Genomic DNA, 19,529 nt, shown 5'->3' on the forward strand with positions numbered 1-19,529 from the left:
GAGGGAAGGAAAGCAGAGCAGCTGGGTGGTACTCTGATGAAGCAGACTTGCTTGAGTCTTGAGCTAGAAATAGAGAAATATTACTGTCAGCAACTCAAGGAAAGGTGATTGTGCTCCTTGATTGTTCTCCAACAGTGTATGTATTAAAAATTGAGATTTCCTGTGTAGTTTTTCTGTATTGTGTTTTCAGGAAGAACGGGTTGCCTCCTTTCAGGAAGCAACTTGCCTTTTACTGAACTTGCATTTTACTAAAAGCATACTTTGGGGAATTTTGCATAGTACGAGCAAAACAGTTGCTAAAACCTTTTTCAACTGGAAGGGTTATATAAAATGGATATTTTCTCAGTGATGGAACTGTTTCTGCCTGGGATGTCTTTCATTTTCCCTATCAGAATATGTAAATTGAAAAGGAAATGTCCCCATTAATAGTACAGACCTGTAACTTTTCAATAGTGTAGATTTATATGCACCTGGTATCTGTTTGCAGGGCTTTTATACTTGTAGGCTCTTTTTTTCCTGTGTTCTTCATGATACAAAAAATAAATTCATACAGCAAGATCCGATATAATAGAAATTTCTGTCAGCAATGTGAATGTGTAAAATTTATCAGTATGTGTCCCAGTCATTAAAATGTGACTGTGTGTAACTAGAACTCTGTTTGAGTTAATCATTGGTCTTCCAGGAACAGCTGGAACAAACTGCTCCCTCTATCTGGGCATGCAAAGCTGAAAAAGCAGTGGATGCAGTATTAGCTGTGTGTGGGAGAGAGCAGTCCAACCTGCATCTTTTTCTGTTGCATAGGGAGATTATTTAGAGGCAGAATAGGTTGAAGATGCGAGGCAGAGGGCAGAAAGTGTGATTTGTCAAGGAAGTGTGATGGCTGTTAACTTGTGACAGAGGTTTGTAGTGGTACCGTTATTACTGTAGCTGTCAGGTGCCTGGCACAACCAGTATGGTGAACCTTAAAAAATCAGCTTTCCTTCAACACTTTTCTCTGGATTTTTGAAAGTGCTTGGAACTTGAAATAGAGTTTATAAAATGATCATCTTTGTGTTGCAATGGGTTTCAGAAAGGGTGAGAATGATTTTATACCTAAAATAGTGAATTTTCTGCTGTGCTACACTACAGTAAATTGTTGTATTTTTACATGGTGAGAGAAACAGTATGAGATCTTAGTTACATTCCAAAGACTCTATAAGAAGCAATGAGAAGATTTGAAAAAGTATTAAAAAAATAAAATATTCCTTTGATTGGTGGGTATTGTGCAGAACAGAAGAAAACAGAACAAAATATTTAATGTCTTAGATCCTATCAGGCAACTCTGCTGTCAGTCAGGAAAGAAAAGCTTTTAGTTTAGTTTTTATTTGTATTTATCCTCTTTTAGTAATGATTTAGCTATTTTGGATTTTCAGGGAAAAAAATAAAAAGTGAGAACATGTGAGAGAAACAGCCCTGCAGATGCCAAGGTCAGTGCAGGTGTGGGAGGATGTTCTCCAGGCCCTGGAGTTGGGATTCCCCTGCAGTGTGTGGTGCAGCCCATGGAGGTTCATGATGCAGCAGAGATCCACCTGCAGCTGGTGGAGGACCTCAGGCCAGAGCAGGTGGATGCCTGAAGGAGACTGACTCTGTGGGAAGCCTGCTGGAGCAGGCTCCTGGCAGGACCTGTGGACCCGTGGAGAGAGGTACCCACACTGGAGCAGATTTCCTGGTAGGACTTGTGGCCCTGGGGGTCCCCTGCTGAAAGTTCTCGAAGGACTGCACCCTATGGAAGGGACCCACACTGGAGCAGGGCAAGAGTGTGACCTTATCACTCTCTACAACTTCCTGAAAGGTGGTTGTAGTCAGGTGGGGTTGGTCTCTTTCTCCAGACAGCAACTGACAGAATGAGAGGACACAGTCATAATTTGCACCAAGGGAACTATAGGTTGGATATTAGGAACAAGCTTTTCACTGAAAGGGTGATAAAGTTCTGGAATTGTCTGCCTGGGGAGGTGGTGGGGTCACCATCCCTGGATGTGTTTAAAAAAGACTGGATGTGGCACTCGGTGCCGTGGTGTAGTTGAGGGGTTAGGGCATGGGTTGGACTCGATGATCTGTAAGGTCTCTTCCAACCTAGTGATTCTGTGATTTTGTGAATTCTGTGTAAGGGGTCCTCCCCCTGAGGAGGAAGGAGTGGCAAAGTGTGATGAACTTACTACAACCTCCCTTCCCCATCTCCCTGTGCTTCTGAGAGGGAGAAGGTAGAGAAACTGTGAGTGAAGTTGAGCCCAGAAAAAGGGAATTACTGGAGAAGGTGTATAAAATATATGTTTTATTTATCATTATCCCCCTGTTCTCAATATTAGTAAATTGAATTAATTTCACCAAGTTAATTGGGTTTTGCCTGTGATGGTGATTTTTGAGTGATCTTTAGAGTCATAAATTAGGTGTCTCAAATGCTGTTAAATTAGATCTGAAGTTCTGAATTAAAACAAAACAAAACTACACACACATGCAAAGCAAATAAACCCCCCCTCCAAAACACAAAACTAATCTTAAAAGACCAAATTGAATCAATTATCACATGTGAAACTAAATTAAGTCTGTTCCACAAATTTGCTCTTTACTAAAAGCATGCTTTGGGGAATTTTGCATAACTTCAGCAAAACGGTTGCTAACAATTTTTTTGACTGGAAGGGTTATATAAAATGGATATTTTCTCAGTAATGGCACCATTTCTGTCTGGGCTATCTTTCATTTTCCCTCTCAGAATACATAAATTTAAAAGTAAACATCCCCATTAGTAGCACAGACCTGTACATTTTCGGTTGGAAACTTCTGTATCAGAATACTTTTATGTATTATTTCTTCATGAAAATTCATAAGTGAATAAAATTGATAAAAGCTGTCCTTATAAGTATTTTGCTATGTCTTTGAAGAAAATTTATAGTTGTAATGTAAGACAATATCAAGATGAAACTTTTTAACCTTGTCAAATAAAAGCATTACAGTGTGGCATTTTTCAGTCAATTGAGGGAAAGAAAGCCCCACCATCCCAACCCCCCAAACCTTTGACTTAATTTAAAAACACCAACCCAACAAACTTCAAATTTTACATATACTTACTTTTTCTGCAAGTAATATTTTAATATTTTCTCAAAGTTTGAAATCATTCTATTGATAATTGTTGATGCTCACTCTCAGTCTTTATTTGGAAATTACATTTTTTGAATATCAGTCTGAGCTGTGTTGGACTGCTGAGCCCATTTAGTTGTTCATCCATGGAATCTAAATTGCTGGGAGCTGTAAGTATTGGAGAGAGATGCTGAAAGTAATATTGACAGAGAGTAGAGCACAATATTGGTAGGAGTACTAGTAAAGGTGAGCAAGAGCTTATGCTATTTTAACACTGGGCACTGGACTGTGGAGAAATAGGAGAGGAAATGGGAAGCTTGAAGTAGTTGTTTAGAAGACTGTGGAGGATAAAAGATGAAAAAGTATGCAGAGATAAAGGATCAATTAAATAATTAAAGAATGAACCAAACAACCTAACAGTTGAAGTGATTCTTAGGGCATAGGACATGGAACAAACTCATTTCATCAATAAAAATAATAAAATCTGGAAAAATGGGGCAAGACTGAGGGAAGTTAAAGCATTTGTCATCGATATTACTGAATTCTGTGAGTAATTGCTTTCAGAACAATTAATTTTTTTAGTAATTGCTCATTAATTAAATTAATTTTATTTGACATTTTATTTTTACAACAAAGGCAAAATTAAGACATTTTAAAAAGAACTGAAATCTAAAAACCCGGGTATTTCAGGAGCCTATGTAATTTTTATGTGTTGGTTAATCATCACTGGCAATAGAGAGGTCTATGCTTGTATCTTAGGTTAGGTCATTATCTAGTGAAGGATCATAGATAAGAAAAAGGCTGACTGAGAGTGTTTTGAGCTGATTCTCCCTTTCCCTGGAGAAAGCTCTCCATGAAATTCTCCGCCATAAGTCCATCCCACAGCAGTGGTTCTGCAAGAGCTGCTGCAAGCAGGTCACTCTTCCACAGGCTGCAGTCCTTCAGGCATGGGCTGCTCCAGTGTGGGTCCCCCAGAAGGTCACAAATCCTGTGAAACAAAATCTGCTCCAGCATGGGCTCATCTCTCCACAGGCCTGCAGATCCCTGCCAGTGCCACAGGACTTCCACAAGTTCACAGCCTCCTCTTGGGCATCCTCCTGCTGTGGTATGGGGCTCCTCCATGGGCAGCAGATGGATCTCTGCGTCCCCATGATCCTCCATGGGCTGCAGGGGCACAGCTGCCTCATCATGGTCTGCACCACAGGCTGCAGGGGACTCTCAGCTCCAGAGCCTGGAGCACCTTCTCCCCCTCCTTCTCCACTGACTGCACTGACTCCACTGATTTGCCCAGCCTTGGCCAGCAGCACATCCATCTTAAAGTTGCATGGAATTGGCTTTGCTGGGCATGGAAGAAATTCTAGCAGCTGCTTACAGAAGCCACCCCTGTACCCCACCCCCACCAACAAAATCCAATACAGCTCTTATACAAGGGAACTATTTCTTCTCCATAGAAGCAGCTTGATGTGGTACAGTAGACCCTTCTCATTATCCTTCCCATGTTTCTGAAGAGCTCCTCAAACAATTTGTCCGGGATCACACGATAAACTGGTAGCTAGTATTTTGTTTCTTGTGTCTGGTAATACTCTTAAGAGGTACAGAAATACAGAACAGTAGGGGATTCAGCTGTACTTTTGCTGGGCACATAGATTCCTATGACTGTATTTTGCCTTATGATGCTCAAAGAATGAGTTACAAGTATCTTGATTCACAAATTGCCTTTAGGAGGAGATACCATTGTAAAGTATACGTTACGCAGGTGTATCTATAGAATGAGTTTATAATATTCTCTGGATTCTTTAATTTTTATTTTTTTAATTTTACATAGAAAAGGGATCTCTGAGACAGGACCAATACATCTTTGAGCAAATCTGGTAGAATTAAGAAGTCCTGTTTGATATTCTGATTATTTTTTTATCTGGCACTTCTACCTGCTGAAACTCTGGGCAGAGCCTGTAGTGGCAGATATGATGGCTGGTAGCAGAATGAAAAGCATTGCTTTTGTTCACAAACAGAAATTCAGCCTTGCAATTTCAGTTGCAATAAGAAATCTTAAAGTCTTTATAAAACTCCCTCTTGCCTTTTTGCAAGTGATCACTAATGAGAGCCATGACTTCTGACAGTCCATCTTAGATGGTGCAATTCCACAGGCTATTGATTTTTAAGCATTCAATAAGTAATTTTTAGGGAACTGTGTGAAGTTTTTTTTCCCTCTTACATATGGAATACTTCTTCTGGCTTTGCAAGTTATAAATAGCAAAGCAATGTTTCTTTCACTGAAGAACTGGATATATTTTGTTTCTTGACTATGTATTTTGTATATGTACCCAATAATATACAGTAAATTAAATTGAACAGGTTCTGGATAAGTTTTGTGATCAATCCTGCATAAGTGAAAACTGAAAAAATCTGTTAAATACAACAGGATTTAATATTCCAGTAATAATGAAATTGTATGACATTTTCTGGTTAAAGAGCTCTGTATTTGGAGCCAGGGCCTTCAGTGGAATGAAGAAAAAAAGTATTCAAAATGAGTATTTAAAATACCTAAGTACTCTGTAAAGTTTTCTGCTATACACAGTGATATGAATCTGTTGTTTTCTGCACCTTGGTGAATATAACTTCCAGAATGGAAACATTTCTAAATCTAAGCCTCTGTTTACACAGAGAAATGTGGTATAATTTCAAGTAATGTAAATTCTCTATTTCAAAATACTTGTTGTTCTTTTGTTCAGTATATGGTTTAACCACTGGTTTTACTAATTACTTAACAAGAAAGTTGTAGGAAGTTAATCTGTGTGTGAAGTTCTTTTTTCCCTGGCATTTTCTCTTTAAATCCTTGACAACATTACTTTAGCTTGAAGGTTTTCATTTCCGCATTCTTCAAATCAGTGTTTTTTTTCTTGTAAAGAGGACCATTTTGGAGTCAGATGTTTTCGATTCTCTAGTTTTTTCTTTCTGTTTACACAGTTTTAATATCTGTGATGGCTCAAAGACTGGATTTTTCTCTACTCCTTCAGGCTCTTTAATAATTTCTCTTTTAAGAGCAGGATGCTGTTCTTAGCAGTGAAAATAGTCTGTACAAATTTGCTAAGGTGGATTTTTTCATTTTTTTGGTTTTTTTTAATTATTATGCAATATGCACTCTGGTTTGCCATTTCATTAAAAAAACCCTTTTAAGATTATTGGTTATTTGCAATGTTGATAATTTTTGTGAACCTTTTAGTGTTCTTATACTGCAGTCACCCTTCAGTAGCATTGCTGTAAGCTTGAGAAAGTTAATAGCACAGAAATAAGGAAATCAAACCTAAGTAATTTAAAGTGTTTTAGACTGGACAACTCCCAAATGTTTGAAATTTCCACACTGAGTTCAGGCTTTGCGCTTGCCAGTTGAGGAAGATTATTGAAAAAGTACACCTGGAGTCTGTCCAGTTCACTGATTACAGGATTTTGAGGTACACAAATGCTAAAAAGGATTTTGAAAGATTTAGGAAATTTTCAGTCAAATTTGTGTTGGAGTTGCTGCTGAATGCAATCACAAAGCTTCTCACTCCATTTGTGGTTTGATTTGCTTGCACCTAAACAAGAACAATATATGCAAAGAGAAAATGTGATTTTCATATTGCTAATCAGCCCGGAGCACCTATATATGCCTTCCACAAACTGATAATTGGTTATAAATGGTATTTGCTTTAACTAATTCTTACTTTAACAAGTTGCTATCTGAATTTAAAGTGTTGATTATGCAGACAGAGCATTTATAATGAAACAGAGATAGCTCCTGAATAGATTAAGTAGCAGGCTTTTTTATCTGGGCTTTCTTAGAAAAGAAATAAAAGATTAACTTATTGTCTTCTACCAAGCTTATTGCTTGCTATTTTTCCTGATAATATTTAAAATATGCTTTGGTTGTTGGTGGCTTGCTTTTGAGCAGTCATTTATTGACTTGCTAAGTGACAGTGACTGAGTTAGTGGGTAGAAAGTGTTGCTTATAAATGACTAGCAGGAAAGAGCAAAATTTGTGGCAAACACTGCCTAGCAATTCAAGAGCAAGATAGACTAAGATTATTGCAGTGCAATCTTACTTCACAGGACCTGCATAAATTCAATCAGGATAGTTCTCTTCTTCTGACCTGGAAAATACAGCATTTTGAATAGCCAAAAAGATTCAGGACAAGTATCCTATCTGTTCAAATTTAAGTTGACCTAGACCTACCTTCTGAACTTACAAACAGTATGAACCCATTAAGATCTGCTCATTCCTGTTACTTTCCTTTCTCAGAACTGCTGTTGTCACTTCTAAATTCCCCAGAGGAGAGGAAGAAACATGTCTGTTTAAACCTATCAACTTAATTTATTAGGCATTAATTTATTTCTTGTAAATTACTTGACATTCTAGTTCTCTGGCAATAAAACTAAAGAAATCTGTGTATGGCTACAAACACAAAATGGAAAATAAAAAGGAAAAAATAGCTGAAATATCTGCCCACTGACCATTCTAATGAGCTTAGGTCTGTCAGTAGAGTTTTGTGGGAAAGCATCAGTTGATCAACCAAAGATGTGAAAATAAACTTGGATTTCTGATCAACATGGTTGGGATTCAGATTAGATAGGAATGCATATGCAAATTGTGTCACTTATAGAATGAATGCGTTCGTTTTATCCAGGAGGAAATATCTGGCATTAAGTGCTTGACAATATAATAACATGACCTGTAACAGAATTAAGCAAATGTTTCTTTCTAAATCACCATTTTGTAACTGTTTCTGTTGAGGAATCACATTTAATAACATTTTGCCAGCTCAATTTCCTATATACAGGCTCAGGCATATTAAAACTTTTGCGGCATAAAAATAAAAATATCAATTAATTTAAACCAACTGATAATTTTTTGCTATCCAACTTAACGTTACAAAAGTGAATTTACTTATTTTAAATGAATTTTAAGTGAAGTTTACTTCACGGTACTTAATTTTAAATCATAACTGATTCTGTTAAGTTAGTACCTGTATGTGGCACAGAATAGGTGCTGGGGGAGTGAGATACAGAAGTAGCTGTGTTGGTTCCCTGGGAAATTACCTGCATGTCACCTTCAATTATGCAGGATTCCAGCTACTTTAAAGGAGTGCTGTGAAGCCTAATGATTCCTGTGACAGAAAGATGGACCAACCCTTCCTCCTTAAACCTGCTGAGCCCTGTACAGTGACTGTAGGAGACGACTATGTGGAACACTTTTGTACAAAACATAATTCAGAAGCAAATCACTAGCATGTCTCAAGAATTTAGGGTTTTTTATTATCTATATTTTATAACTCCATTTCATTCTGATGTTTAAGAATTATTATTTTTATACACTTTTCAATTTTTTTTCCCAGCACCAGGAATGTCGACTGCATTTTCTTACGCATCTTACAATATAATTTTTCTGAATGTAATACCTACTTAAGTCAAACCTTGATTAAGGAAACTTGTATTATTGTTGTAAATAAAAAATGTTTTTTATATGCTCTTTAATATTTCTAATTCAATAGAATATATAAAATGAGATTGTTTTGAAGTAATTTATAATATTGTTTCATATGCTGGACTAAGATAAGGTGTCTATTGCTCTTCTATTGATTATGTAAATCTTTTGTATATATCTATTGAAGAATAAAAAATTAGCTTCAGCTGTCAAATCCTTCATTTTCAGGGCTAAAAGTCATACATATAATCTCAAGTCTTTCATTTGAATTCACCTCATTACATATTTGTAAAAGAAGAGGGTATCATCTGCGTTGAGAATTATTTAGAAATTCTAGCATAGTTTCCTAGTTTCCTCAAGGACTAGTGCTTCCTGACACTTTGATTTTCCACTGCAACACTGAACTGAGTAACTTCAAACCAGGAAGAGATGTCTATATAATAAAAAACAAAACAAAACATTTTTCTCCTGTTTATTTTATTCTTTGGTTTTTGGGTTTTTTTCCTTTTAAATGTAAACATCGTTATCTTTGCAGGCTAAATTCAGTTTTTATTATTAAATATTTTGGATTAAAATTAGGTATGTAATTTTTCATTGTGAAAATAATCAGGATTCATTACAAATCAAGTCAATTAGAGTTTTATTTTTCTTTCCCAAGGGGTGCAAAATGAATGTGAATTTGAGAAAGTGAACTAGGGCGGCTGCTCACAATCACTGGAAAGATAGGATTGCTTTTTCCATTTCTCTCCCAATGCAGCAAGATTTTTCTGTCTTGTACTTTCAGTGATGAGAACAGGGAAAGGATGCATTGATTTACATGTATCAGATTCTAGAAGCTGTGATGGAGTCAGATTCTAGAAGATGTGATTTAGTCACATCTTACCAACCTGGGGTTTCTCTTGTTGTTCACAGACTTTCAGGAGCCAGCCACCCCTTGCCACCCCACTGTGATATGGATTCCTGTAGCTCTGAGGAGTTCTATCAGGCTGTTCACCATGCAGAGCAAACCTTCAGGAAAATGGAGAGCTACTTGAAGCAGCAGCAGCTCTGTGATGTTATCCTGATTGCTGGGGATCGCAAGATACCTGCACACAGGTAGGAGATAGGCATAAAGCATTGAAATTACAAAAGTTAATGTTTTGGGTATGTGTGTTTCTTAGAACAGTGTTTCCTGTTGCCTCTTATGATTCTTTCCTCTTTCTTTAAACACAAGTGTAAGTGGCTGGAAAAGGTGGGTTTGAAGGTTGGGGCTTTGAAGGTAAGGGTTTTTTGTACAGCTTTCAAAAGTTCAAGTAGCACTCAACTAGAAAACTGATGGTGAGTCTGACTAACAATTCTCCCTGCTGGAATGCTATTCTTATGTGAAGAGAATGTGAATTTCTGAAATGGGGTGCTGTATATCTACACTGAACAGCATCATTTCTAGCTTAAGATCCTGATCCTGTGATAAGTTTGTTGTACAGAGTCTCTCAAACATTTATATTAGAATACTGAATACTTTCTTCCTATGACCTGTGCCTTTCAATGAACTAAAAAATTCTTTTTTACTTTTAATTATAATTATTAGGATAAAAATTATAGAACACTTTAATTTCTAAAAGTCTGTAAGATTGTCTGATATTAAAGCAGCTAGTATGTATGCAACTTGGTTTTGGATAAAAATTTAATTTAAAATAGTTACTCTTCATTGAGATTTTGGTCTCAGAAATAGGTTTTCATTTAATGCATGAAAATAAAAATATGGTCCTAGAGTTTAGATTAAAATACAGAGAATAATTCAGAATTTCCAGGTGAGCAAATATTTTTACATCTGAACTCTGCATAAGGCTGCAAACCAAGGGTAATTTATTTCCTCCTTGTGTCCTGATTTCTCTGGTGAGATACTAGATTCAGAGCAGGATTATGGTTCCCCAGCAGGAAGTCAGAAAAACAGCCAGTGCATTTCTGAAGTCACAAATTAACTTCCTAGTGCAGAGGAATACTCTAAGGGCATCTTGGCAACTTGGACCTTACAAAGTGCCTTTTGCCTTGAGTAAATATGGACAGAGACTATTCCTGTTAAACAAAGAAGCAGGATAGTCTATATTCCAACTCTTACAGCAGTAAGTAAAAGAAAAAAACATGCAATATACAAGACTGCAGAGCCAAAGTTATTTTCCAAATGCTAAGAAGTAAAACCAGAGAGAACCTTCATTAATATATTTAAATAATGAGATTTTTTAAAATTAGTTTCTTTCATTTCCCCTATTATTTTTAATACAGCTGTTCATGTTTGGATGCATACATTTTAGTAGTAAATTTAATTTCACATTTGTCATTTCAATTCTACAGTGTATATAAATCCTGAGCTGAAAACATGTCCTAATAAGAAGACTAACCATGAAATAATACCCATAATCCTATTTAGATTTTCTAATAAACCTTTGGACACCTTTACATTTAATTTTCTCCTTCTCTGTGGTCTGCAGTCAAAATTCCAAATCTCAAATAACTGGAAAAGTTTTGATAGTGTTTATTCTATGTTTGTTTAGACAGGTGTGTCTGGACAAGCACAGTGAGCTGCTTATTTACTGTAGTCATTACAATCCTAGGAATCACAGATTCAACTCTCCCTGCTCAAAGCAGGGTCAACTGCAAGGTTAGACCATTGAGGCCATACACAGTTAATTTTTAATTATCATCTCTTGTGGACGTTCCTCTCTTGTTAGCCTGTTCCAGTTTTTATTATCCTCACTCATTTTAGTAGTGCAGGATGTGTCATCCAAGCAAATTTGCTCCATGATCTTGATGAGGCAAACAAGTCTATATGTACCTACATCCTTCTTCTTAGGGATTTACATGGAAATTGACTTTTCCAGTCCTTAGAAACCTCCTGCAATTATCATGATCCATTACAGATAGGAGAGAGTGGTCCTTCAGTAATATTGTGGAGCTTCCTCCAGTATTACACCTTAAACTTGTCCCCAAAACACAACACAATGAATTAAAAAAAAAAAAAGACTGAGCCAAATAAAGCTTTTTTGAGCAGTGCACAAAATCTTTGAAAAGTTTTGCATTTGCTTCCAAGGTACTTACAGAAACCCTTCTTTACTATCAAATCCCTTGCTGTCTTCATCTGTACCGGACCTTTGGGCCTCTCTAATTCAAATTTTTTTTTATGTTGACAAAATATTTCTATATTTCTCCCACATAATTAATCTCTTTCATTTTTTCATGCTCTTGTAATGTGCATTTGGGAAGTAAATATTGTTCAGAACTATAGTGGCATGATCAGAGTGAATGAAAATTGTTAATCAAGCAATAATCACATAGGTCAACATAAAATTAAGAGTATGTGTTTGCCATCAATGATTTGGTTGTTTTGAGTGAAGGCAATTTACCTGAATTGCACTGGTTTTAGATAACTGTGCTTGAAATGCTGTATTCTACAGCTGCTGAAGAAACATCAAAAATCCTGGGAAGAGAAAAGCCAAAGTAACTGCAAATGATGGATGGACCTTAATATTTGTGCTGGAGAGTTCATTAAAACTTCCATCTAGGACTGCAGAAATGTTAGAGCATCTCTAAACTCAGATTGTAGTTTAAGACATTTTGATTAGTAACGCTGCACAAAACAAGATAGGAACTCTATACTGAAGGGAAACAAAAAAAGAACAAATGTGATGTAAGGCTAAAATTCACCTGCCCCTATCCAATTAAAACACTCCCATATAACAGAGGCTGGATTCAACAAAACAGAATATTTAATAAAACCGGAAAATGCAAAGATGATGTAGAACAGGAGTTACATCCTCAGCTTACAGTTCTGACTTCTATTGCACTTGTTGAGAAAGCAAGAAATCTACTTCTGTTGTTGTTATAATATAGTCAGGTATAGTTGAGTGTATAATGAGAAATACAAGTTTTTATCTCCTGTTTTCTCTTAATATAAAAAAATAAAGTTTTTTTTCTTTCCAATACTCAAGAAAAGGATCATGGGGGACTCCCACCATAGCAGAAAATGTAGTACAGAACTATTGAAAAATTACCAATAACATCTGAAACAAAGTAATACTTTGGTAAGGTTACCAAATCTTTCTACTAGTATTTGAATGACATGTGAAGATAAATTTAATAAAGCTCCTTCAACAAAATGCAGTTAGCATTGTCTGTTTCAGTGCTCTGGGTGGTAACAACTTTTTTCAATGCATTTTCAGTGGTACTACAGAGGGACGAAGTTAAAAAAACCAGTAGTAGTAAAATGAGGAAAAAATTAATGGAGAAAGTTCAGCTGAAAGGCAAGATGAAAGAATAAAGAACCAGGCAGAGAAGAAAGGAAAGTCTAGAAGCAGGGAGTGAAAGAGGAAAAATGCACATTAGTCTGAAGATGCACATAATAGTCTGAAGACCTGATTTCTGTCACTAGTCAGTAACAGATCCATGTGGAAAACACAGACTAAAAGCACTACATCAGCTCTATGTTATTCCCAGATATCTGTAAGGTTTGAGGAGCTTCACATGTAACATGAACTCATCTGGACAGTTGTTTAACACAACCCACTGTCTGTGAGTTTAAAAACAATTCATTCAAGTAATATGGTTGGGAAAGAAAAGCAACAACAGCAAAAATTCCTGCTATCAGAGGAGCAGCAAGGCAATTTAGATGAGCATTTAATATTAACCTTGATTGATAATCTTAATATGAGGTTTAGGGTTGCTGGCAAGTTGAATGAGAGTCAGCAGTGCCCTGGCAGCAAAGGGCCAACCATGCCCTGGGAAGAACCAGGCACAATATCACCAGCCCATCAAGGGGTGATTGCCTCTCTCTACTCTGTGCTGGTACAGCCTCACCTTGAGCATTTTATGCAGTTTTAGGAGCCACAATATAAGGACATCACTCTGTTGGAGCGTGTCCAGAGGAGGGCATCCAAGGTGGTGAAAGGTTTTGAAGGAAAAATGGACAAGGAGAGCAGCCGAGGTCACTGGGCTTGTTCATCCTACAGAAAAGAAGGCTGAGGGATGACCTCATCACAGTCTACAGCTTCCTTGAGGGGAGCAGCAGAGGGGGAGGTGGTGATCTCATCTGTCTGGTGACCAGGGACAGGACCCAAGGAAATGGAATGAAGTCAGGGGAAGTTCAAATTGGATATTAGAAAAAGGTTCTTCAGCAGAAGGATGGTAAGTTGCTCCAACAGTCTTCCCAGGGAAGTGGTAAGAGTTCAAGGAGCATCTAATCATGTGCTTAATCACATGGTTTATTTTTGTTTTAGGAGCCTTAAGGGTCCTTTCCAGCTAGAGATATTTTATTACTGTATTAAACCAGAATACTAATGCTACTACTTTATGGACTGGAAAAAGGTGCAGTAACTGAAATGGACTTTGAAGGGTGAAAGAACCTACTCTTTTACTTTGGAACCATTCTCCCTTGTCCTATAAAGACCATATAAAGAGTCCCTCTCCACTTTTTTTAGAGGCTCCTTCAGATACTGGAAGGCAGCAATTAAGTATTCTCTAAGTCTTCTGTTTTCTGGGCTGAAAAAGCCAAATTCCTTCAATATTTTCCTATGGGAGAGGTGCTCCATCTCCCTAATCATTTGGTGGCCACTATTTTGATGACTCGCTCTAAGAAGTTGATGTCCTTCCTATGCTGTGAATTATACCAGTATTTATTGAATGTGAGATTTTATTCCTTTCAGAACTCAGAGCTTAAAATAGCAGCTTTTTAAAAGAAATAATACCTATGAATGCATATATATAAGTCTATAGATACATACATATATGCATACTTTCACAATGCCATCTGTCAAAAGGTAAATGAAAATTAAAATGTAGTGTGGAAAAATTCCAGATATTATAATTTTTTCCCTAGAATCTTAGTAAATGAAAGCTGCTTGTATGCAGTACTCCAGGTGGGGTCTCACCAAAGCAGAGTAGAGGGGCAGAATCTCCTCCCTCACCCTGCTGGTCACCACTGTTTTGATGCAGCTCAGAACATGTTTGCCTTTCTGGGCTGTGAGTGCACATTCCAGCCCCTCATCCAGACGTATTACCAAGACAGTCTCAGCAGGGCTGCTCTCTATCCATTCATCCCTCAGCCTGGATTGATACTGGGGGTTGCCCTAACCCAGGTGCAGCACCTTGCACTTGGTCCAATTAAACCTCATGAAATTCTCATGGACCCAGTTCTCGAGAAAATTCAGCTCCTATGTGTATGAGCATAATATGTATGGAGAAAAAATAGTGTCTTGCCTATGATTTTTTTAGTCCAAATAACATCTGATATTCTACTCAGTTGGCAGTAAAATATTTTAAGTTTTCCTAAAAAATTTAAGTGATCAAGGTTTGTTTGCTTCTTTTAATTAATAAATGTATCATCAGTGTTGAGGCAATTCTCTATCAAAAGTGTATATGAAAACAGTTGTGAAAGGAGCAAAGAAATATTCTATAATAAACTAAAATGAAATCTGATATCCTGGGAAAAAAAAGGTCACAACCCTAATCAGTCACAAGGGTTACTTATAAAAGAAACCACAAATTGATCAGGCTGAAATTAGTTGTAAAGAGAAAGAAGTCCCTTAATCTGGAGAAAATCTTTCTGGGTTCACAAACTCATTTTAAGCCATGAGTTACCTGCTATGAGCTCAAGGATGAAGGAGTTTATTATGTATTCTTGCTGCCAGATCTGAAGTTGAAAAGGTGACATCCTCAGCCACCTGACCTTCCTTGATTAATAGGTCAACATGCCTTTAAACCAAGATTTGGGGCTGTTTGGAGTCTTCTGATCTACAAAAAGCAGCAGATCATTACAAATTAATTGATCTCTTTGATTTCTCACTTTTGATCTTCCATCTCAACCCTGGAATACAATAAAGATTTACAAAAGGTGTCACCTTTCAGAATTGAGTGTAATTAGCAAGTTCCTCTCTCTTCGGTTCAACTTGCAGAGCACTTCCCAAGGTAAAAGTTAGTGTCTTGAAACTTTGTCTTTTGGTTATAGTAAGTTGATGAGATAGCTGATTTAGTATTTCTGTTAACTATTGATTGACATAAGACTCTTAAAAAAAATAATCCTGTTTTTTTTATCACTATGTTCAAAAGCTTGTCTTGCTTCTGTAGGTGAGCTTCTACATCACAGAACCTTTCTGCTCATTTAAGCCATCTTCTTTGATGGGTGGTATGAACCAGTAGGGATAAACCTCTAAGAAAAATGGATAATGCTGAGGACCTGGCATGTGTCTTATTTATTTTCCTTTTCTTCCCACTTTGGACTGGCTCTTGTGTGTTCTTGTGGACTGAATGCTCCTTTGCAGCTGAAATCCATTAGATAACATCTTTGATTTTCCTCACACAAACTGTGGAAAATCACGTATTTTTACAGAAGTTTGTGAAAGAGATTTAATCCTTCTGTAATTTATTTTCTACCCTCTCTCTGTTGTTTTTTGTTTGTTTTAAATTTGACCATATATATATAGTAAGATTATATAATAAGTAACTGGTGAATATAATTCATGTGAATTTAAAATACAAGATATTACTGTTTGAAAATATTTCCACTGATCATTAACTGTTGTATAAAAATTTCTGTTCATTCATTTGTCCTTTTTTTTTTTAATGCAGCCAAGGTTTTTGGCCTTGCTTTTGGCAAGTGATCAGATTGAATATTCATAGGTGAATTTAAATGATGGCTAGTAAATCTGAAGCAACAGCTAATGCAAAATGAAATTAAATTAAATCTCCATGAATTAAATGATCTCAAATGAAAATCTCCATCACATTCCTGAATTACATCTCTGATATCTGTGAGAATTTTGATCTCATATAAAATCATCATGTTTTTCCTTTCTGTGATTTTTGTGATGCTTTTATTGAAGCATCAATGAACAATAAAATCACTTATTTATAAGTGGTCAGAAAAATTACTAGGAGAAGATTTACAAATATAATAATTTATAAATAAGATAGAATGAATAAGCAAATGTAGAAGTAAATGTTCCTCAATGATGAAAACATAGTAAATTAGGAGTTTCTAGTGGCAGCACCAAAGTCTATTTCTAAGTTCATGTTTTTGTAGTCATCCATTGACATTTAGTCATTACCTAAATATAAATGTGAACTGTTTATGAATTAGGATGTTTACTTCTAAAATTCACGATTGCTGGAGTTGAGCACAACATGAAACGTGATAAAAGTACTATTCCTATTTAGTAATTTCCCATCATTAGAGGCAAAGATCATATATATGTCTTCAATCTGCCATACTTGCTGGTAACATATAGCACCTTAAAGCACTGTAAAATTATGAAGCCAATTCAAGCTGTCATATTTTACTTAGCTATCAGGGTGAGCTAAGAGAGCAAAGGCAATCAATTACCATGGTGGCTGATAAGAATTAACTTATCTTCCCTATTTTTTAAAATAATAATTTGCCCTGAGCAAACTAGCTAACAATATACAAAAGGCTAATTGTTTTTCTTTTGGTTTCCAAGTTCTCCACTTGTGATTATAGTGGTTTTTATTATTGTTTGTATATCATGTTTTCAAATTAATCCAGAAATGTGACCATCTTTATGGAAGCACTTGGTACACTATTTATAGCTGCACCACACTTCTATCTCAAGTTAATCTGTGAATATTCAGTCCTAACAAAATCAAAATTTCACTGTAGATGGTATTTGGAAGAACGCCTTAACTTAAAGCCCCGGTAATTACAGTAGTATCTGATACTGCTGTGGTATTGATTTATCTGTATCAGATCCCTAAACAGCAAGCTATGAACATTTTGTAGGTATTTTCAAAATATTTTCCTTGGCCAAGTTTATTAACAAAAACGTTGTATTACACAGTGATTTTATTACATATTTTTAGTGAATAGCATGTTAAGCTACTAACAGTTCAGCAGATTATATTTAGTAGGTATATAGATTGTCTAAAGTCACATGCTATTATTAAAGTTTACAACAAATAAGCCTTTAGGAACAAAGAAGAGTACCTCTGGATTATGAAATGCCTGTCATTATGAAGTTGATGATTTGATACTGAGAGATGATCTTGTTAACAGTTAATCTGCATGATTGGAAGATTATCAGAAAGACTGAGTGCTAATTTCTATGTCTGATTTATAGTCATATGCTAAAGTACCACTTGCTTCATATCACAGGAGGCAAAACAAAATTAGAATCAAATGTCATTCTGTATTTTGCTGCCAATGTGCATTAATAATATATTCCTCCTAATAATTTTTAATTACCATGAAAATAATTTTTAAAGAAATTTATAAATATGTGACATTTATAATATATATCCGAGCAAATTACACCAGTTTCTTACTTTTTCTGCAGACTTGTCCTCAGTTCTGTCTCTGACTACTTTGCTGCCATGTTTACAAGCGATGTTTGTGAAGCCAAGCAAGAAGAGATCAAAATGGAAGGCATAGACCCCAATGCACTGTGGGACCTTGTTCAGTTTGCATATACAGGTATTGTGGTGCATACATTATATATACTTCCTATAGAGTCACATGTTGATATTTTTGTTTGGTACTTTCCGATCAATCGTGTTTTTGTATAAATAGTTTAATTTTTAAACATTATCATCCAAAACCGTTTATTTTCCATTTCTAGGTATGAATTCAGATTATTATCTCTTATCTCCAAATCTTTCAATTTTCAGACTTCTCAATTTCAATAGAACAGTCAAGAAAATGATATATTTTTCTTGGTTTTCAAATACTTTAAAGGAGTGCCTCATACCCTCATAAATTATGTAAGATCACTGAAGGAACAGTTGTATTTTTTGAAGAATAATCCTATATTGCTTTTTAAATCAAATCTCAATTTAAATAATTGCATAAATATTTAAAAATTTGAAATTAAAAAAATGAAATTTGAATAAGAAAATGTTTTAAAAGGTTTTATTTTGAGCCAGATGTTTTCAATTTCATTTCCTTTCATATGCTCGTACTTTGTTTTGAAGTGTAAACTTATGAATAACTCACAATTCAGAGTTAATAACTCAAAACCCTCTTCTGAATAGTTTTTATATTTTAATGCATTATAGATTTGGGATTTTTACCTCTTAAGCAACTTGTTATGCACATTTTAACTGAAGTGCATTAATCTGAAAGAAAGAATGCTAATATGACAAAATAAGGTAATTTAAAGAGTGGAACTGCCTATAAGATTTGCCTTGAATCACATAAGTATAAAATATATACTGTTTTCTATTTGTTTCCTAAAAGACATCCTTAATATTGTTTAAATTAACCATATTTTATCAAGATGATTCTATTGTATATTTGATTTAGATTCAATTTTAAATAGATACCCCAAACCCTGCAGTTTTAATCTGGTTTAAATACACATATAATAATTTAATCACAAGGTGCTGTTGGCTTTGTATTTAATCAGGATATGTTCTGGGGTTTTTATGACATAATAACTTTACCATCTTAATAGAAAACAGAAACGGCAAATAAGCATAATTTAAGCTAAAAATACTCTTTTTGAGAATAATGTTTGAGAAATAAATGTTCTAGGAATGTAAGACCATGATTTAGGTAGTACTCTACATGTTAAAAGGATACTAAAAGGGTACTCAAAGCCACTCTCTTCAGCTGTGGCTTTGCCACTCAGGAATGTGCATCATCTGGAGGGTCTCAAGCCAGGGATCCATGAAATGAAATAGTTCAATAAGAACGATACAATCTGATTCCTTGGTGAATGAATGGCACAGGAATACTGGGGCAAAATCAAGAATACCTTGGCACAGAACAGCAAAAAGACTACAGGTAATGTTAAATCATTTTGTAGGAGAGAGGTTAAAGATACAGGAGGTAAGAAAAGGGACAGGGTTGTTCCCCTGGAAAGAAAACTGTGGAAATCCTAAAGTACTGTATTGTTCTTTCGCCTCAGTTTTCACTAAAATATATCACCTGTAAAGATGCAAAAGAGTTGTTGTCAGCAAGAGATAGCATGTA

At 35.7% G+C, this 19,529-nt stretch overlaps 1 protein-coding gene across 1 annotated transcript in view; it reads left to right on the forward strand.

The window, feature by feature from the left end:
- The first annotated feature begins 9,488 nt into the window (after positions 1–9,488).
- Positions 9,489–19,529, forward strand: part of KLHL1 (kelch like family member 1) — a 123,667-nt gene continuing 113,626 nt past the window's right edge. The window contains exons 1-2 of the mRNA XM_005421131.3: positions 9,489–9,670; positions 17,893–18,029. Coding sequence (XP_005421188.1) covers positions 9,528–9,670; positions 17,893–18,029 — 280 coding nt within the window. The 5' untranslated portion in view covers positions 9,489–9,527. The remainder of the gene's footprint in view (positions 9,671–17,892; positions 18,030–19,529) is intronic.

Source organism: Geospiza fortis, unplaced genomic scaffold, assembly GCF_000277835.1.
Source record: "Geospiza fortis unplaced genomic scaffold, GeoFor_1.0 scaffold45, whole genome shotgun sequence".
NCBI lineage: Eukaryota > Metazoa > Chordata > Aves > Passeriformes > Thraupidae > Geospiza > Geospiza fortis.